This window comes from Esox lucius, chromosome 5 (assembly GCF_011004845.1).
Source record: "Esox lucius isolate fEsoLuc1 chromosome 5, fEsoLuc1.pri, whole genome shotgun sequence".
Lineage (NCBI taxonomy): Eukaryota > Metazoa > Chordata > Actinopteri > Esociformes > Esocidae > Esox > Esox lucius.
In genome coordinates, this window is record NC_047573.1 from 23,019,188 (window position 1) to 23,041,917 (window position 22,730).

The following is a 22,730-nucleotide window of genomic DNA, read 5'->3' on the forward strand; positions in this document are numbered from 1 at the left end:
ACAATGACAAATTACATTGGAGAGGTTCAGAGGATTCAACATTCTAATCGCTCCACTTAATCACTCTCACATGGTTTACTTAACCAATAAGGCACGAGGCTGTTCTTATGCTCGACTCAATGCTGCGTGCCTGTTTTCAGCTCTTCATACGGTCTGATTGATATAGTACAGCTTTTAGCCAATCAACACTGAGGGCTTAAAGCAGCCGGTTTATAAGAGTCATTAGAACCTGTCTGCTGTACCCCAGGGCTGGACTTGGGATATGCTTTGCTTCGTAAATGCCCATTAATGGTTTACAAAAGGGACATACTGTGATAAGATGATTGATGCCACCATATGTTCTTAACTTCTCACTCTGCATGACAAATCTCTCAGCAGGAGGGAGAAGAGACAGACCCCATCATTACTCCCCACCCCCTTGTTGTAGCATGCTCCACTCCTCTCTTTTCCTCTCCTCATCCTTCCTGTCCTTTCCTTTCTTCACCGCTCCCCTTCCCGCAGGGAGGGAGTGTAGCGATTAGAGTATCTGACCACTAATCTAAAGGTTTTCAGATCATAAAATCTGAGCCGGCGAGATGCACAATATATTGTTTGGCCCCTGAGTGAGGCAGTTAACCCTGGGTTCTCTTCCTGGCAGAGCAGTTGAGGTTAAATGTGGATGCTTGACGTTGGTTGAACTTGGTATGCAAATTGGCAAATATTCTCGTTTCCTCTTCTCATGTGTATTTATAGGAGGCTTCCCCCTCTTCCCTGTCCTCTATTTCCTGTGTCTCCTTGACCCCCACATGACCCAAGTGTGTCCTGCATATATTGGAGACTGATGACAGAGTGACAGTCAAGGGCTGAGTCTCAAATGACAAACTATTCCCTATATACAGCACAACTAAGCCTGTGGGTCCCGGTCAAAAATAGTGCCCTACATGGAAATACAGGTTACTATTTTGGAGTCTGGGTAGGGTTTAGGGCACTCCCTCTTCAGCACCCTCTCACAGCACTTCCAGTAATGACTGCACTGAAACACACGCGCTTACTGTTGAACATCTCTCATCATCATTCAAATCCTCTGCCTCCTTCTCTTCACCATGTCCCTGTCTTTCTCCTTGTGGTGTGGCGTGTGATATTAACGTCTCCATTCGCCCCGACTGGTTTCCCTGTTACAAGACTCAGGCAGGGGTCCCCATTGTATTGTTAGGACAGACCACATATTGGATTTTGGAAGGAGTCTGGGGACTCGGTCAGAGAATTTTTCCCTGTCTGGGACTTAAATTGCGAAAATGGCTCCAATTTGTTGCACCTCATCTGCTGTATCAGACTCTAGCTAATTGCTGAGTTTGGCTTGTAACTAAGGGAAACCCAAGACGAAGCTCTGATATTGACAGAAGATATCCCTTTGAGGGAGTGTAAAGGCTTTGCTGGTACATATCCGCCATTACGTAAGGCTTACTTTTTATCTCCAGTTCTGCCCCTCCCATTTCTTCTTCCTTTCTCTCACCCTGACGCCGCTCTCCCCATACTCCTCTCCTCTCTCTCTGTTCTATTTTCCTCTCCTCTCGGTATGGTTTTAGTTGTCATCCCTCACCTTCGTCATTCGTTCTTCCTGTATCACACTGATGTTTCCTTCCTCCTGTCAGAGCCGGTATCCTGACAAGAGCAGCATAGAACTTCCCAGGGAGCCTAGAAAAATCTGTTAATTGGTCTCAATGTTCTTTTGTTCTGCAATCTTTATTCCCTAATCGGATTAGAGATAGTATCATTCACACTCTATTATTTCACTAATAATTATCCTCTGTAATGAGCCTCATACCGAGAGCTAACATTTAACATTTTAGTGATTTAGCAGAGCCAGTCACAGGAGCAAAAAAAGTGCCGTGCTCAAGGCAACAACACCAGATTTACGTTTATACTTGTCGGTTCAGGATTTGAACCAGTAACTGTTCCAAAGCTCTTGACCACTAGATCATCTGCAGCAGAATGGGCATTTTCCATTTACTTTCCCATTAGCTTGATACGTTTACTAAGGGTAATATATAGAGGGAATTATGTTTCTGATGGGTAAAATAAAATGAAAGATGCCATGACCCGTGTCCATCTGAGCTCACGTGACACCATTAAATGTGAAAGGAGAGGAGAGACAAGATGGAATGGAAACAGTGGTTTCAACAATGCTGGCAAATGTTTCTCTTGTACTGTTTCTCTCTCCTGAAGCCAACATTCGATAAATATTCACAGGCAACTGTCTTTTCATTGATTTTTATTTATAATTGTGCTAGTTGCCAGGCTAATTAAAAACCTTTCCGTGGGCAAACAACAATTTATGTATGATAGGACGAAATTTGTAAAACTTGGAGTCTGGATTAATCTTCTTGGGGAAAACTCACCAGATGCCTGCAGTGGGATTAGGCCAATTACATGGCTTGTCCTTTTGGATATAGAACGATTAATATTGCCAAACATTGTAGGCCTGTGTGAATTCTTGGAAGAGGAACATAGCTAGGCTATCCCAAGAACACACAATACGTTGGTTGTTTGGAGCTTGAGCTAATTAAATAAAATGTCATGGAAATGTGTTAATAATACGCTAATTGTTGATATTATAAACTGCTAAACACTGAAATGTTTTACTGCACCACACTGTACATTTTGGGGATTTGCGGAAGTATTGCTATATTTTAATGAGTGATAGAATGTTGATAATTTAAGGTGTGTCTGTAACAGACCATGTCTGTTACACCGATGAATGAGAATGCTGTACGAATTGTACTCGTGATTAAAAGTGTGTTTAAGTATAGTTGATCTGTACCAATCATTGTAATCTCACCAATGCATTTGCAGATGACACCACTCTGGTTGGTCTCATCATTGAAGGTGAGGAGTCCATGTACCATAGAGAGGTTGACCAGCAGTCCCCAAAGGAGAAACTTTTTGGGTTCCATGTAGAATCCTCTTTAGAAACGGTGCTACATGGAACCAAAATTGTTCTAACTAGAACCAGATAGCGTTCTTCAAAGGGTTTACCTATGGTGGACAGCTGAAGAACCCTTTAAGTTCTATAGAGAATTTTTTTCTAAGAGTGTACCAGTAACCAATAGGTTGTTAGATCGAATCCCTGAACCTTCAAGGTGAAGACATATGCTTGTCCTTGAGCAAGGAGGTCAATCCATAACATGTCCTGGACGATCATCATGACAAATGCAAAAGCCAAAGCTTTACAGGACATTGTGTGCAAACTGACAAATATCCACTCCCTGTTACTGTTTCCATGACATGAAGTTGGTAAAACAAATGGCCACTAGATTGATGCAAATAATTATTATTCTGTTCTGACAGGCAGACACATGCTACTCACACCATTATTCATACGTTCAAAGTGGCTTAGCCAGAATCCAAACATAAATGTAGAGCGACATATTTCATTAACGCTTCCTAATGCCCCAAGCTGATTTATTGGTTTTCTTTATTTTAGTCATATTAGCCAACCCAATATCTTCACTTTACATCTCACATTTCAAAATAATATGTCGATCTCGACCATTAACGGTTCACGACACACTGCTTGAATGTTTAGTGGGCATTTTGTGCACATTACATTTAGCCATAGTGGCGCGTGGACCAGCACTAAAAACGGGAATTATTCATATTGTTTCAACAGTGTCAGCTAAACACATTTGGATATGTTCAATTAATCGTTTTAATCGTCACGGTGTGTCAATAAATCCCTTCAATACATATAAGTGGGAATTAAGAAGTGCCTACAGCCTGGGGTGGGAGGCATGTACCTGCGTAAATCCCCACCACATCACTGGAGAAGATCATAGCTGACCACTCCAACCCTGCTCATGCACTGTTCCAAAAATGACCCTCCAGCAGGCTGAGGGCAGGGGGGTAGCTCAAGTCAATCATGACCATAACATCATGACATAACATCCTGCCACCCATGGGTGTAGAATTAGGGGGGGACAGCGGGGTCATGACCCCCCAATATTACAGGTCAATGTGACCTTCCTGGAAAAAAATCCTAGAAAATCCTGGGATCCAGTCACCCAGACCCCCTCCACCCCTCAATACACAATACAAACCTACGCTGTTGCTACCACCTGGTCGTGTTAACTTCCCTGCAGTGCCCCTCAACCAGCCATCTGCCCCAGAGAGACTGACATTTATACAGTAGGTCCACTATAATGCGAAAATTATTTTAATTCAGATTCAGATGAATAAGAATGTGCTGGTAAATTATTTTTACCAAAACTATTTTATCACCTACCAGGGACAGTAGAGAATTGCCTCTTGGGCCGGATTCAGCCCGTGTGCCTTAGTTTGTCCACCCCTGGCCTATCATCGTCTCATAGGTGCACCGCACATTACAAAAATGTATGTTAACTTAAGAACGGTTCGTCTACTCTATCCCTGCAGGCTGTATACCACGCACCGTTACACCAAGTTAAATTCTGGGTAAGGGTATGGGTACTACGCGAATAAAAGCGATTCTGATTCTGGTTAATTTAATTAATCCATTAGTTCATTCATTCGATAGCAATTCCTCTCCTTTACATTATAATACACTAAATGTTACAATATGGGTGTCAATAGACGTTTTTGCTTTCATACCGCATATTTATTTATATTACACCCGGTGTATTGCAATATGAAATACACATTTTACTAAGGACTGAGCTGCCGGTAAGCAACTGAAACATTCACCATAATCGCTTCAAAGTATGCGTCTTCCCGTACCTCTTATTTTTTGCGCATTCGGGAACGCCTGTGGCACATGATGCGCACAGCACCAACGAGTCGCGTGTAGTTGACAGCTGGCTGTGTGGCAGCGATATTTGTTTTTTCGTGGATCTTTCATTATCGGACTTTATTAAGTAACGGTCAATATCAGAATGTCGAGGCGTTTTGATATGAATTTCGATTTTTCCACAGGCTGCTCCTGGGACTTTTGCTGATATCTATCTCTGTCAAATACTTTCAGAAGACACAGTAGCCTACTTTAAAAGTGTGTCACTTGTCGAAGTGTGGACTAATTGTTGCTTGTGGGGAATCATGAATTAAGCACTGGGAACAATCCAGTGTCGCTCTACATAGACCACAGCCTAACGTGCTACTGACGCATTGTAGAGAAAGGAGCAGGAAATCATCAATCATGTCTGTGAATCCTGTGTGTCCATGGGATTTGGTCAAACAATACTCAAGAAAAAAAAAGATATGCACCTAAAGCTGGCTTCTGGTCAGAGGACCAAACGGTATACTTTAATATAAAGGATGTGTCAGTACCACTGAAATAATTTAAAGTCAACGAATGTTTGCCTGTTGATGCTTCGTCGTTTAACAGTCGTATCCTCTCAGGCTTATCTCTCCACTCTATGCTGACGGTGGTGGATTTGATATGGGCTCCGTGGGACACACTACAGTTTTCGGGACAGTCTAGTATAGCATGATCTCAGCAGAGATCCACAGATCCGATGAAATGTGCTGCCAGTGTCTGTTCTCGACTGTTACTGACTCATTAGCACCGCAGCTCCGCGCAATACCCGCATCAGATAGTCTGTCATGGGAAGATAGATTGAGGAGTTGAGTTTAGGCTGAGACCGAGAAACAAAATGACCCAGAAGAGCCCGCGGCATTTCTCAGTGACTGATCTTTATACGTGTAGTTCTTCGACCGTGTCAAAGGGTAGTGGCAGAAAGTGATATAATACGAGAGATGTGCGGTTTGGTGCAGCTACCCAGCGGAAGATACGCTTCTGACTACATATCCGGTCCTATACCTTGCACAATGGATAAGGGGAAGGGGAATAGCCGAACGGATGAGTAGATTCACTTTGTTGCGTTACCACTGCTTAGTATAATGTAATTATAATTCGTTTTTGTTAGGTGTTTTTAGGTATACTCTGGAAACCAACAAAAAAGTATTCGGTCACAGTCCAGTCCATGGAATAATGGTTCTATATCTATTTCGCGTACCACAAGTTGGGCTGTTTCTTCTTAGTTGTCCAAAATAGACTAAGCTGTACAATTGATGGTAAGGGAGACTGGCTTGTGTAAATATCGTAGTCATTTGGGGTTTATCTTAGCCCTTGTATTAGCCTATTTTTATTTTATATACTTTTTTAAACATTCTTAAGTGGGACAATCAAGTGATTGGATGCCCTGTCCAACGCAGAGCGGGTCGCTGTCCTTCGCGCTAGTGGTGCTGAAGTCTGGATGATGCCTGGCCAGCGACTGCAAGGCTGCCGCTCCCTCCACATAAACGAAGACAACGGCCGCTTCTTGCTGCTCGCGGTCTTAATAATTTTGTATCTGCTTTGTGGCGCCGCGGTGTTTTCCGCTATAGAGCGGCCTTCGGAGGTGCAGGCGCACGGTAAATGGAACAGAACACTTTTCAACTTCAGCGAGACTTTCAATATCAGCTTAGAGGATCTGAACTCTTTCCTACGGGAGTACGAGACCGCAATCGCCGCAGGCATCCGAGCTGACGCTCTCAGACCGCGATGGGATTTTACCGGGGCTTTTTACTTTGTTGGGACTGTGGTGTCAACTATTGGTGAGTTCAAAATTAATTAAGCTTATCAGCGACTCAATTTATTTCGTGAGTAGGAAAGGTAAACGCATTCAGAGATTAGAGTAGGACAAAATTCATTATTTAACAGCCTACCGCTGTATGCACTCTCCTGCTTGCCTCACAAAAGAGCCTGCACAATTTGAACCTCACGTTCTGAGAATTTGCTGCACTAACTATGCCAAGTATTAGGGCTTTTAGAGTAAGTCTAAATTAAATTAAAAGAATGTTTGAGCGACACAGTGACACGGCATTGCATAGAACACTGAAATATATCGCTTGCGAAAAACATACTCCATAAATATTGTTTTACATGGATATGTTGGGTGAACATGCAGAGCAGGATGATGACTCTTAAAAGGGGAAAGACAGCTATTATTAGGTGTCACTGAGGGGGTGTCAACCACCAAGGGGTAACATTACTCAGGCATTGCATTCTTCTCATCACCCTTTTCAGAATACAGATTTGAAATGCCAGTTTGAATGTATATTTTGGTCATCAGATGCAGAAGGCCTAAACCATTCCTCATGGTGACATTGTTGTAGACTGGCTATATATGCTTTGCATATATCACGACCTAAACTACAGCATATGCAACATGCCTTAGTTTAGATTTTTATTTTTCTTCTGGAGTTTACTTAAGGAATTGCGTTAGTGGACTAACAGAAAGGCGACAGATTACCAAGTGGCTAGTGTTGTGACAGTAACCCAAAGGTTGCTGTTTTAAATCCCAAAACTGTAAAAGAAAAACTTACAATTTACTGAACACCTAGCTGCCTAAATTCCCCCTAGATAACAATGTCTGATTAGTGGCTAGAAGAGCATTCTAGAATGTGGATTACTTTTTGCTTCATCTGACAGTTGGAAAATATATCAGCCACCTTGCAATGATGGAGATTATGAGCCTACCCTAAAAAACGTAATTGCTTCTACCAAGATACAGAAAACTCAACCAACGTATACCTAAGCTGAAATTGGATACACAAGGAAAGACATTGCTAGCTAGATAGCATTGATTTGTTTTTGCCGAGACATCTGACAACCTAACACGAGTGATTGATGAAAATACATTTCTGCCCTTATTTTACCAGGTAAATATGACCGAGAGCACATGTTTACTTTCAGGAACAACCTGGGTGGAATGAGGGTTAACTGCCTTGCTCAGGGACAGCGTGGCAGATTCTACATTTTAGTGGATTGGGGATTTAACCTTTTGGTTAGTGATCAGATGTTCTAACCACTAGGTTTCTCTTCCACACATCTTTTGCAGTCATTCGATACATTGTATGGTCTTGACATTGTTTATCTTTGCAAGGCCCTGGGGCAGTTGCAGGCCCCTAGTGGACTTCAGCGTAGCCTATGGTGTACCCCTTCATTGCATTAAGGATTGCATTATTTTGTATTGTTGTGCCCCTAAAACTGATGCCTCATCAACCAAAGTGGCCCCAGTAAGAGAACGTGAAAAATACCTAACTAGGCTGTGAAGTCTTCCCTCATATTGACCAGCTGTTTCCCGCATCTTGTTTATTTATTTGTCTGGTATGTTGACAGATTTTCTAGTTACAGATAATTTAGCTAATTTAATTTCAAGCCTATTGTTGCAATAAACAGTGTGCTGATGAAAAGACACATCTAATCTCAAAAGTTTGGGGTCACTTAGAAATGTCCTTGTTTTCTAAAGAAAAGCATATTTATTGTCCATTAAAATAACATCAAATAGATCCTAAACACAATGTAGACATTGTTAATGTTATAAATGACTATTGTAGCTGGATTATTAACAACATAAACAATGTCTACACTGTATTTCTGATCCATCTGATGTTATCTTCAAGGAAAAAGAAATGTCTACCCAACTGTTGAACTATAGTATATACGTACATTGAAAACTGATTGTAAATGAGTTGAAGTGGAGTTGCTTATAAATTGCAGGCTGGTGTTACACAAAGCAATCAGTTAGAAAGTTATTTTATTCACTGGTAAACAGTTGCAGTAATATTGTTTGTTGGCTGTTGTGTCAGCCAAAAAAAAACAGACATTCTCTTCATTAACTTTTATCCAGTGTTTTCCCAATGTCTGCATTTTATCCCTAATGTACATGTATTATCAATGTTCCTGCACCATGTAAAGTCCCCTCATTAGCATCTTGCTAAGCCTTTTGTTCCATTTAGGCATTGGCTTTTACCCAGTATACTGTATGTCATTCTAATTCAATTCAAATGTATTTCAAAAAGGCTGTTTCATATCAGCAACTTTCACAAATTGCTTTACACATCCCTGAAATAAAGAAAAAAGGAACCTGGGAAAAAACCTAGGAAGGACCCAGGCTCCAAGTGGTTTTCAGTCCTCTGGAGATTCTATGTGTACATTACATTTAATTAGTTCATGACATGCTCTAACAGTTCAGTGCATACATTTTATAATGCATACAGTTTTAAAAAATCTGTGACCCAAAAACGGGCCAAAATAAATGCAAAAAGGTCAGTTGGCTTTTCATATCAGTGTTCAAATTAATCACTGTGGAAATATAGGCTGCATAAAGTCAGCTCCTCCAGAGTAAATGCAAATGTCAGTTGGCTTTTCATAAGCTTGTGTTCATAAGCTGAGGTACAGACAAATAAGTAATTGGTCAGGTGGTTGTCAGGCCAGGTTCTGAGGCACAGCCCTTAACTCATGTCCTCCTAGGGTGAATAAAGAGACAAAGAGAGACAGAGAGAGAAATGACAAGGGAGTGAGAGACCAAGAAAAGAAGAGATGGACGAAGACTCAGGAGATTTCTATCTTATCTGTAATTGCGAAAAGTTCCATCCCATGACAGGAAAGTTAATTACATCAAAAGTTAAGCCTTGTCAAAAACATGTTTCTTGTCGGCAAAGGCATATAACATCTATGGACTCTACTTACAATCTGGGGGTTTGAATTTGTTCCTCGATATCAACAAAGCTGTTAAATATCATTTTTTTCAAGCAACAATCCATAAAACATATCGAAACTGATCATAAACCTTATATACCGTATAATATACAGTGGACATAAAAAGTCTACACACCCCTGTTAAAATGCCAGGCTCTTGTTATGTAAAAGAATGAGACAAAGATAAATCATGTCAGAACTTTTTTCCACCTTTAATGTGAACAATTCAATTGAAAAACAAACTGAAATCTTTGAGGGGGTAAAAAAATGAAATACTCACAATAACCTGGTTGCAGAAGTGTGCACACTCTTTTGATTTTATTACAGCACTCAGTCTTTTTGGGTAGGAGTCTATTAGCATGGCACATCTTGACATGGCAATATTTGCCCACTCTTCTTTGCAAAAGTGCTCCAAATCTGTCAGATTGTGGGGAAATCTCATGTGCACAGCCCTCTTCAGATCACCCCACATATGTTCAATTGGATTCAGGTCTGGGCTCTGGCTGGGCCATTCCAAAACATTTATCTTCTTATGGTGAAGCAATGCTTTTGTGGATTTGGATGTGTACTTTGGGTCGTTGTCATGCTGAAAAGGGAACCTCTTCTTCATCTTCAGCTTTCTAACAGATGCCTGAAGGTTTTTTGCCAAATTTGCCTGGTATTTGGAACTGTTCATAATTCCCTCCACCCTGCCTAAGGCCCCGGTTCCAGCTGAAGAAAAACAGCCTTAAAACATGATGCTGCCACCATCATGCTTCACTGTGGGTATGTGTTCTTTGGGTGATGTGCAGTGTTGTTTTTGCACCAAACATACCTTATGGAATTATGGCCAAAAAGTTCAACCTTGGATTCATAAGACCATAACACATTTTCCCACATGCTTTTGGGGGACATGATGTTTGTTTTGGCAAACTTCAGCCGGCTTGGATGTTTTTCTTTGTAAGAAAAAGCTTCCATCTTGCCACCCTACCCCATAGCACATTTATATGAAGAATACAGGAGATTGTTGTCACATGTAGCACACAGCCAGTACTTGCCAGAAATTCCTGCAGTTCCTTTAATGTTGCTGTAGGCCTCTTGGAAGCCTCCCTGATCAGCTTTCTTCTTGTATTTTCATCAATTTTGGAGGGACATCCAGTTCTTGGTGTCATATTTTCTTCACTTGAGGATGACTGTCTTCACTGTGATCCATGGTATATCTAATGCTTTGGAAATTATTTTGTACCCGTCTCCTGACTGATATCTTTCAACAATGAGATCCCTCTAATGCTTTGGAAGCTCTCTGTGGACCTGAGATGAGATGCAACTAAGAAAATGTCAGGAAAATCCTACTTGAACAGCTGAACTTTATTTGTGATTAATCAGAGTCACTTTAAATGATGGCAGGTGTGTAATGACTTCAAAATAACATGAGTTTGAATGTGATTGGTTAATTCTGAACACAGCCACATCCCCAATTATAAGAGGGTGTGCACACTTATGCAACCTGGTTATTGTAAGGTTTTTATTTAAAAATGTTCCCCCTTGAAGATTTCAGTTTGTTTTTCAATTGAATTGTTTACATTATAAGTCACATTAAGAGTGGAAAAAGTTCAGATTTTTGTCTCGTTCTTTTACATCACAAAAACCTGGCATTTTAATAGGTGTGTGTAGACTTTTTATATCCACTGTACCCATACATAAATACTTGGATTTACTTCGTATACTGTGTGTCAGTCAAATTAAATTCATATACCTCATCCACTTATACATCAACAATGCAGCAGAAACAACGGCTTTAAACAGTATAAATTCTCAATGCACCATCATAACATACTATTTAATGCCTTTAAACACATGCCCTGATCAATTAGATGTTTGGCTACAGAAGTGCCTTTCCCTATCCAGCTCTACATCTTACTGCATGTAAAAATAACATGTAGAAATACTGGAGGAGGTAAGTAGCAGTCATCTGGAAACCCTATTCTGGATATAACACCAGTATCTGGTGAGTGGGAGTAACCTATCATCGTCACCGGTGAACAACCAAATGCACATCTCAAGTCTGATTTTAAATTGAGAGAGAGTTTGACCTTTAAAGAAAGCAACCCAACTGCAAACATACACACGCAGTGGAGATCGGTACAATATATTATACATTAATCACCAGTCACGTAAAAACAACTGCATCATCATCTTCCTTAAGCATAAGAACCTTGTTTATTTTCTCCCACATGGCTTTCGACCAGAACACCAGATTAGCCCGTTTTCCAGTCATGTGTTATCTTAGCTGTGGACGAGCCTTTGGCATGAAGGATACATCCTATTTCTATTTCTGTCTCTTTGGCCTGGGTATCTCAGCTGTCTCTGCTCTATATTCAGGTGGCTCTCCATCCATTCTGAGGGACACTGTGCGTCACTGTGTATAGGACAGGACCCACGGGTGAACTTCGGGAAACATTTAACATTTGCTCCGGCGATAGGTCACTAAAGAGCATGTTTCCCTGCAAGCGAAGCCTGAGGGTTAGAGACGGGCCGCTTTGCATAGCTGATGGTGTGTGTCTGGATGTGTGTGAGTATGTGTGCGTTTCTGTATGTGTGTACCCGGAGGCCAAACAGGCTGAGTTACAGAGCTGATACCCAGTGGCAAACATTTGGCCCAGGGTGACCCTAATGACACACTGTCAAAACATTCTATAACAGAAGTGGATTTGTGAGGTAACCAGTCGCGAAAAGCGTCTTGAATGTTCAACTTTTGTTGGTATAATATCGCTGGAACTCACCATCCTCTCACAGCAGCAGCTTGCCGTACAAATGTACTTTGAATCAATCTCCATGCCATTTTGTTGAGCCATCTCCATCTCCTTTGCAGCTGGCTGTATAATTTGTCCATTATATTAACATCCATGCCGTTTTGTTGTGCAAACACACAATCCTATTATACATTGAATCAACCTCAATGCTGGCTTGCAAAGACATGTGCTTTTCCAACTGGAATTCAATCAATGTGAGGATATCCAACAACTGAATCTTTTAATCACCCTCCACCACCTGCATTGAAAAAGTCTGCCGTGCTAGAAAATATTGATTATCAAGCAATATACAAACAGAAAGAGGTATTGATGCCATCTCAAGCTACATTTGAGTGTATTGAGAAATGATGGATGTGGTTTTTAGTAGTTTCCAAATTTTACTCCCTTTAAAGGAATATTGTAAACTAGTCAGGTGATGTCTTTTCAGGTTGCTCATAAGAATTAACAAGATGTTTTCCTCCACAACCTGACACCCATCGTAATTCCTGCCATCCCAATGCTGCCCTGCTATAAGGCTCATGGTCCATCATGAGAGTGTATGTTTTTAACTTAACAGCTAGTCTGTAGCCATTCAAACTAGTTGGTAAGTAAAATTGCCCTGTTGACTGACCCTAGCTGCGCTAAAGATGACACAGAGTAAACAAAATGTCAACATATGCAATGACTTGAACCGCCGGGGGGCAGGCCGGGAGCATCCAGTGCAACATCATCATGTGTTTAAATATGACGTGTGTGAGGCATAACTGATCGGAGCTGTTGATCTAAAGGTACAACCTAAGTTCTCTTTCAAGCGGCCAATCTATTTAACAGTTTCAGCTCTCATCATTGCCCCCTTGTGGACAGTGCCCAATTCAGACATTCTCTCCACTTAGACAAACGTCTAATATAGACTTAGATCTTGTGTGAGCTACCTGATATGCCAGGTTCCCTCTTTGCACCGAACCAAATCAGGTATAACTTAAAGAGTTGGTGTATTTTTATAGATTATCTCCATAAAAGGACCACAACGTAAACACATCTTTTGATATTTGCTGTATATAAAATATCTTGCAACTTCTCAGAAATGTATTCTTTGGATTTGTCTGGCTTATTTATGTATGTCCAATGGTCAAATAAAGACCAGAAAATAAGTGTCATTGAAATTGTATTAAATTATATTTCCTATATGTGAAATTAAAATTGCAATTCTGCATACTGTTTATTACTTCATATATATAGTTTTGAAATCAAATGTCATTTGAGGTATTTTCAATTCTGAATTGAGCATGCTGATGCGTTTATGATTTAGCCTGCCTCTCCTCCGTGTAGTACTATGTTCAAAGTGAAATTGGCTTTTAGCAGCTTCATTGGTTTTTATTTCCAAGCTGATAGGGACTACAAGGCGAGCTGCAACAGGATATCACAAGACAACCTGTCGAAATGTAAATGCCAACTTAATATTATGAGTTTTTCGGTCTAGTGAGCCTTAATATGTTGGGAGGGACCAAAGTATGTATGAAACATCTGAATGCTGATTTAGTACACGTTGTCCTTTTGCTTTCAGATTGGGTGGGTGGGTGGATGGGAGTGTGTGTATGCGTGTGTGTGTGTATGCATGGATTCGGGGGGATAAATATCACATATAGTAAGTTCAGTTGACAGCACTTTCACTCACACAGACAGAGAGACAGACAGACAGATACACATTTCACATCCCGCACATTTTACTTCGACACTAAACACCAAGTCCACAGAGTCTAAAGAGTGTGTAAATGATGTTATAGTGCTAACAGTTCAGTTGGAGCATTTGTTTTATTGTAAGAGTTCTTTGAGTAATTTAAATTTCACTCAGGTTGTGAAAGTCAAAGCCATGAACTGCAAAGGCTTACTCATAGCTCAAAAAGTTGGGGAATTACAGATATTATTGTGACTCTGTCCTACTGAAACTTTTACTCTGATAAAATACAGCATATAATGCTTTCTATGTCATGCTTACTTAGATCCATTCAATCAAATACGTTAGGGTGCATTTGAACACTGAATGTGACAATGTTTTACCCGTGAGACTGTGTTGTCAACTCCACCAAAAGCATTGATGTGAGAACTCAGTCAGTGGCACCACACATGAGTGTGTATCATGTGAAAGATTGAGAGTGTTCTCTATCTCATTGATCAGTGATTCACCCAATCCACAAAGATTTTAATATATTTTTTGTGATATCGTCAGCCAGAACATTTGTGGCGCAATCACTGTTTCTTTTTGTTATTAACCTTTTTAGTTTATAAAACGCAACAAAACAGAACATGCTCAGTTCAGGTCCTGTTGTACTAAAGAGAAAAGTAAAGGTGTCTCTGTATTTGGCATTCTTGCAGTATTATCTCTTTAATTATCTGTACATATGATAGACAAGATAGACAGAGCTTTTCAACACATCTCTGGAGCATCTGTAATCTATTCTTTTGTACAGTTTTCATTAAGTATACATTCTTCATCCAAATTTTAGTTACCTTTCTCCGCTGTTGGCTAAAAATGAATAGAAGTAATCACAGAAGGTGAGCAGAGTAAGTGAGGATGTTTTGTATGGCCAAATTACATTTAGTATGTAACGTCATACCGTAATGGAGTGGAATTCAGGTGAGTTTTTAACATGTTCAGCCCTGATTACTTCCACTGACTTTTAGCTAGCATTGGTTAAGCAAGCTGAAGTTCGGAAGTAGGGAAACTGAATCATCCATGACAGGTTTTCTTGGCCAATAGTCATCTTTAAGAGGGAGGAACCATGTAACATAAAGTTGAAAAAGTGAAATAGTCATCATTGCTATTCATTGCAGCAAGCGGTGAATCAATACTGATCCTCAAGTTAGTAAACATTATTTGAGAGTAAATAATTGTCTAGCTGCACATCATGCAACCATAGATTATTTTGGGTCATGGTTATTTTCCCAGGGCTCTGGTGAGCATTTCATAATTCAATCATTCAAGAGTTTTTTATTACATTTAATTACCTTGGCCTGTTTGTGCTGTAACAGTGGTCAAAATGCAAACCTTTTGTGCCATTATGCAATTAAGGTGAATAAAATATTGTGAACTCATGCATAATATACACTAATTGTATGATTTTAACTGTATTATGGGATTGCAGTATCAGTGACTTCTGACAGTACAGAAAAGGCTCTGTGCGTCTGGGTCTCAGTGTGCGTGTGTGGGAAGGCTTTGACATTTTCTCTGTGTCTATCTATATATATCTATCTATATATTTATATATAGATATATATATCACCTAGTGACATGAGAGAATCATGAGATCATATGGATTGACGGGATCTTAGTTTAGAGGCGGAAATGGCCTTCTCTCTGCGTCTCTGCTGGCCTTTTGCTTTGCTCTCATCTAGTTCAGAATTTTCAGTTCTCTTTGATGTCAGTCCAATTTCTAGTTATGACCTTTTGTCTATCGCAGCAAATCCCAACAGGCTTGGGAGAGTCAAAGATCGGGACACGCCTCCCCCGAGACAAACCCTGCCAAGCTGTGCTACTTCTTATCACACTGCTCGCTCAACCACGATGTGTCAGCCCCTTGACTCTAACCACTTCAATTTAACTCAACGATGTCCAATCTGCCTGAGTGTGTAGTTACGTAGTGACACCACGAAGTAGTGCGTTAAACTGCTGCGTCACTCAGGAGGCCAGGCCCTTAAATGTCTCTTTCTATCCTCTCTCTCTTTCTCTCTTCTCTTTCTCTTTCAGTGTCTTGCTGCCTTGGCCCCTGACTTTCTATTTCATGTGCTCTGTCTCGCCGGAGAGCGTCCGCTGACTCGTTCTCTGTGGCAGGGCTGGGTTCTTTATTTGTACTGCTCACAGCAGGATGGTGAATGTAGGGTCACTCCACGCACCTCTCCTCTGTCACACTGGCAACCTCTGCTGACACAGACACCCAGACTGACAGACACACACAAACACACAAAACGACACACGCACACACACACACACACACACACACACAGGCACCCTGCTGCTTGAGACACTTCTGTAGAATGGCTCTGTGAGTAAACATAGAAACAGATGAAGAGACTGGCATTTCCCTTTCATGTCTTTACAGAAGCACTAAGCCAATAAAGAAAACAATTCTCCCACCAGTTTAACCCTATCTGTTTAACCCTCTACTGCAAATTGGTGCCCGGAGGCAACAGAAAACAATTATGCACCTCACACCAACCATTTTGTTTACATTCCTTGACAATACACTATGTGTAACTGAGATGTTTATTTGCTTGCAGTCCAAACGGTTTGGTCGTGACAGTTGTTTTTAGGAGGAAAATCGCAGGCATTCCATGATGAAATCTGAGTTGGATTTACTGTTAAATGTTATGGATGAAAGAAAATAACACATCATAGAAAAAACGTGCATTAGTTTGTAGTCATTCTAAATATTGGTTGTTCTTTTAAGTAATTTATATTCACCCAATTCTCATTTTGTACAACGTAGTTGTGTGTTTAATGTCTAGTTCTAGTTAAATGAACCCAGAAGTCAAATGTTCAACCCCTGATCATGCCTGTCCGACTGTCTCCACGAGTATGTCCCAATAAACATAAAAAATGCAGAATTCCACACCAACTATAACCATGGACATATCGCCAAACATTATAATGCCTGAGCTATTTGCATTCATTGACAATGAGAGAAATATTCATTTTTCATGCTGCCGTCGTCGCACTGAAATAAAAATAAAAATAAACTATGTTTTCATAACAGTCTTAAAACATGGATCAATAATCATATTGATGAACACCTTTGCTTCTTTCGAAATACTTGAAGTCTGTCGGGGGAAGACCTCTATAGAGACTTGAGGACTGAAGGCCTTTCTGAGGAAAGATCTGCAGTTTAGGCAGTTTCAATTTCAAAACAACAAGGAATCAGGGGCTTATAGGTTTGTAGTTTGCAATCTGTCTGATGTCTTTCCAGAAAGAAGAGAAGTCGTTACTGGAGCACTGCTTTCAAAGCCTGGCTCCAAAATTATGTTTTGCAGAAGTAGTTCCTTGAGCTTTTCTTGGCTTGTATCTTGGAAGATCTTGTTTAAGGCTTGTGTAGTTAAAATTCCCTGTGTGGTCGCTCAGGCACTCAGAGAGATGTAAACTCCAGCCAAAATGCCAGAGCAGAATTCACCCGGGTAGAATGGGTAAGGTTTACAGTGGATATAAATAGCCCCCAAAGACAGGAGAACAGGATTTAAACACAAAGTGACATCCTCTCACCAACTTCGTTGGTACAAGAATCATTAGGAATTTCTGGGAAGTCAATAAACTTGAAGTGCACATAATAATTTCTCCCAGATGTTCATATCTCTTTGTTTTTCTTGCTGAAACATTAGCAATGTCTTTAATGAACAGACAAAAAACCTACAAACCTACATAGCCTGTTACCTACAAGAGTAGGTAACGGACAGAAACATACATATATAGGACAAAAACGAACATATAGGACAGAAACATACATATAGGACAGAAACATACATATAGGACAGAAACATACTTATAAAGGACAGAAACATACATATATAGGACAGAAACATACATATAGGACAGAAACATACATATAGGACAGAAACATACTTATATAGGACAGAAACATACATATATAGGACAAAAACATACATATAGGACAGAAACATACTTATATAGGACAGAAACATACATATATAGGACAGAAACATACATATAGGACAGAAACATACATATATAGGACAGAAACATACTATATAGGACAGAAACATACATATATAGGACAGAAACATACATATAGGACAGAAACATACATGTATGGGACAGAAATATACCTATATAGGAATAAAGACATACATATATAGGACAGAAACATACATATATAGGACAGAAACATACATATATAGGACAGAAACATACATATATGGGACATAAACATACATATAGGACAGAAACATACATATATAGGACAGAAACATACATATAGGACAGAAACATACATATATAGGAAAAAAACATACATATATAGGACAGAAACATACATATATAGGACAGAAACATACACATATAGGACATAAACATACATATATAGGACAGAAACATACCTATAGGACAGAAACATACATATATAGGACAGAAACATACACATATAGGACATAAACATACATATATAGGACAGAAACATACCTATAGGACAGAAACATACCTATAGGACAGAAACATACCTATGTCCGCAGCTACACACACACACACACACACTGTCTAATAGGCTCCTTATCACAAATAAATTAATAAAATGCCAGACATAATTTTTTTACGGCCAAAAGATCCACGTTGATCGATGACCATGATGTTGTGTGTGTGCTTGCATGTGTGTGTGTGTGTGTGTTTGGGGGGCATTAAGTGTCACTGAGCAGGCTAGCAGCCCAGTATTCTCACCACACATACATACAATCACCCTGCACAAGTTTGGTGTTACCAATCTTTACTTCACCAAAGAATGCTAAGATAAATCACTTTCTTTTAAAATAATAGGGAAACAGTGTTGATTCAAACGCTTTGTGCCTGCTGGGGAAGGGACAGTGCTGTTATAGCAAATGTTTCCAAGTGTGTGCACAAATGTGGGTTTTCTGTCCCTATATGTTGTTTGCAACCAGCTGCACCTTAAAACCAAGTACAATTCTGGGTATGTACAAACATACTTGGAGAATATAGGCGATTTAAAGCCTGATGCTGAGTATGGCATTATGCACCGATCAGCCATAACATTGTGACCACTGGCAGGTGAAGTGAATAACACTGATAATCTCGTTATCATGGCACCTGTCAGTGGGTGGGACATATTAGGCAGCAAGTGGAAATTATGTCCTCAAAGTTGATGTGTAAGAAGCAGGAAAAATGGGCAAGCATAGGGATCTGAGTGACTTTGACAAGGGACAAATTGTGATGGCTAGACGTCTGGGTCAGAGCGTCTCCAAAACTGAATCCCTTGTGGGGGGTTCCCAGTCTTCAGTGGTATGTACCAATCAAAAGTGGTCTAAGGACGGAAAAGCAGTGAATCGGCGACTGGGTCCTGGGCGGCCAAGGCTCATTGATGCACGTTGAGAGCAAAGGCCGGCCCGTGTGTTCTGATCTAACAGACGAGCTACTGTAACTCAAATTGCTGAAAAGTCAATGCTGGTTCTGATAGAAAGCTGTCAGAACACACAGTGCATCGCAGTTTGTTGCATATGGGGCTGCATAGCCGTAGACCAATCAGGAGGCCCATGCTGACCCTTGTCCACTGCTGAAAGAATGGGCACATGAGCATCAGTACTGGACCACGGAGCAATGGAAGAAGGTGGCCTGGTCTGATGAATCACGTTTCCTTTTACATTACGTGGATGGCCGAGTGCGTGTACGTTGCTTACCTGGAGAATACATGGCACCAGGATGCACTATGGGGAGGAGGCAAGCTGGTGTGATGCTTTGGGCAATGTTCTTCTGGGAAACCTTGGGTCCTGCCATTCATGTGGATGTTACTTTGACATGTACCACCTACCTAAGTATTGTTGCAGACCATGTGCACCCTTTCATGGCAACGGTATTTCCTGATGGTATTGGCCTCTTTCAGCAGGATAACGTGCCCTGCCACAAATCAAAAATGATTCCAGAATGGTTTGAGGAACACAGCAACAAGTTCAAGGTGTTGACTTGGCCTCCAGATTCCCCAGATCTCAATCCAATTGAGCATCTTTGGGATGTGCTGGACAAACAGGTCCGATCCATGGAGGCCCCACCAAGCAACTCACAGGACATAAAGGATATGCTGCTAACATCTTGGTGCCAGATACCACAACACACCTTCACACCTCGACGGGTCAGGGCTGCTTTGGTGGCAAAAGGGGGACCTACACAGTATTAAACAGGTGGTCTTAATGTTATGGCTGATGGTTATATGGTTCAATAAAGTAATTGACTCTGTACATGATGTCCAACATATAGCTGCCTAACATTGTGTGTGTGCATTTATTATCTCTTCAGGGTGCTACGTCTTTATCTCCACCTCTGACTGCAACATCTGTTCCGGCCATTGTTGGTCTATCTATTTATTAGCAGAGAACCTGCCAGCCACCTAGATAGCATGAACACAAACAACAAACACACACACAATAAGCTTCTGTGGTGTAGTGGAGGCTTTAGCCGCATTGAAAAAACAAGGAGATTTCCTTTTTACATGGCAACTGGCTAACAGAGTTCACCCACCTATTTTTGCTAACACCAGCCCTCTGTGGAGACAGACACACAGCCCCACGCGACAGCCTGGCGGTGCTGTTCACTTTAGTTACAGGGGATATAGAACCAGGCAGCCGGGCTGTTAAGAAAATAATTGCTTTGCTGTAATGGGATCAGTGTCCCTCCCACCCCCCTTTGCACATTTAGATCCCTCAAAACTCATGTTGTGCTGTGTGAGGCTCGCTGAGGAGTTCACGGGGAATGCGGCGTTGCCACGGGGAGGGCTGCGTCGGCGACTTATGGCACTATGTTTGTCCAGTCCTTAAAATAAAAGGTTGTCCCGTATTGCGCCACGCAAACTAGCACAGCTCTGCAGATATGCAGCTCTGAAGTTAGTTCAGCAGTTCTGCTAGCCTAGCACATTTAAAAACACAACTTAAACCTCAGGAAAATCAGGTTAAATTGTAGGAGTCTTCTCCCTCTGCTCTTGCTCTGAACCTCATCTCCTCTTTCCTTCGTCCTTCTCCTCTCCCCCTCATCCCCTCTCCTCCTGTCTCCCCCCTTCGTACAGTCTTCCCCTCCTACGCAGTACAGACAAAGGCCCCATTACACGGCTTTGTGATCAGAGCCGGCGTATCCCAGCGTTGTGTGTCTGTTGCAGCAGTACAGTGATGCTCAGTGGCCCCGAGGGCCTGGATCGTGCTTCACTCTCCCAAGTCTTCCTCCCTCTCCGATGTGGATTAGATCATTTCAGTGCGCTGGCCATGTTTGAGTGTGTGCATGTGTGCGCCTGTGTGTGTGTGTGTGTGTGTGTGTGTGTGGGGGGGGGGGTCTACTTGACAAGACTTTCAGTCGTGGAATGGTTTTTAATGGATGTTGATAGTAATGGATGTTGCTGCATTCATTGGCTGTTGCGAGGTGATTCGGTGTAGATAAAGCACTAGCTAGCCTGTCTCACTGGCTCAGAAACCTCAGTTTTGTTGCTGTTGTATGTTGTGATTGAGGGAAGTAACTGCGGAGGTAGGTGTGAAATACCTTCAATATGCTGTCTGGTCCATGGTTAGTTGTCTGTTCACATGCTGAATATAAGTGGTCAACTGATTAGAAAAGCAAGATAAACATTTTCTAAAGCAAAGATTGTGTAGAATTCTAGATGTGTTGTGAAGTGAACCAGATAACCATCTTGGTTTGATAAAATCTTTGCTTTAACAAAGATACCCCTGCGCTAGCCCTTGTCTGATGGTGTAACTTGGGGTGACAAAGAGTCGCGGCTGCAGTGCCGAAGTAGTATAACATTCCTCAAAGACTAGCTACAGAAATCACAGATGATTTGTTATAAGACAATAACTGTAATGTAACCATGTAATGTAAGCAATTCACTTTCATTCATCTCAAGACGTAATTTTAACTCTCTGGTTTTAGTTTTCTAACCTAAGCTAACGAGTTGAACCAAATTGGTATGTGATCAATACAATCCTCATTCTTTTCATTTTATTTCTAAATATCTAATATATAAGCAATTAGGACCCTGGCTAATATCCAAGCTAAACAAACATAAATAGTGTTGCTAGTGGTATTAATGAACTAGTTAGCTATATTCTAGTGTTACCACATTTACGTTGAGCCTCAATCTGTATAATCTTGGCTGTTGACTGTATGCCTACTCATAACAAGAGTAGAAAGAGATATTTTTTGGGAAAACCTTCCTTTATGTCAATTCAGTGATTCATCCTGAGTTGCCTTGTTGAATGAAACAGAGGAAAATGAAAAGACACAGCCAAACAAAGCTAAAGGTGACGGAGGATAGAGAAATAGGAGCTACTGCCAGGGATGACAACCTTTTAGAAACATAACGTAGACATTTCAATCATACTCATATTTCCTTGCTCTGTGAAAACAGAAGGGACCACTACAGTATGTTTAGCCAATACAATGAACTTGTTTGGTGTGAACCGCTTGTATGTGTTGATAATGGAAATGGGACAGTCTCGTTTTATCTTTCTCTTCATGTCTCCTCTTATCTGTCTCCTCCTATCCATCTCTTCCTATCTCTGTCTCCTCTTATCTGTCTCCTCCTATCAATATCTTCCTATCTCTCTCCTCTTATCTGTCTCCTCCTATCATCTCTTCCTATCTTTGTCTCCTCTTATCTTTCTCTTCATGTCTCCTCTTATCTGTCTCTTCCTATCCATTTATTCCTATCTCTGTCTCTGTTTATGTCCTATATGTGTATCTGTTTACTCCTATCTGTCTCATATCTGTCTCCTCCTAT

At 40.9% G+C, this 22,730-nt stretch overlaps 1 protein-coding gene across 1 annotated transcript in view; it reads left to right on the plus strand.

Moving 5' to 3' along the window:
• The first annotated feature begins 5,084 nt into the window (after nucleotides 1–5,084).
• kcnk12 (potassium channel, subfamily K, member 12) overlaps nucleotides 5,085–22,730 on the plus strand; it is a 48,823-nt gene continuing 31,177 nt past the window's right edge. Inside the window, exon 1 of the mRNA XM_013133782.3 lies at nucleotides 5,085–6,546. Coding sequence (XP_012989236.1) covers nucleotides 6,207–6,546 — 340 coding nt within the window. The 5' untranslated portion in view covers nucleotides 5,085–6,206. The remainder of the gene's footprint in view (nucleotides 6,547–22,730) is intronic.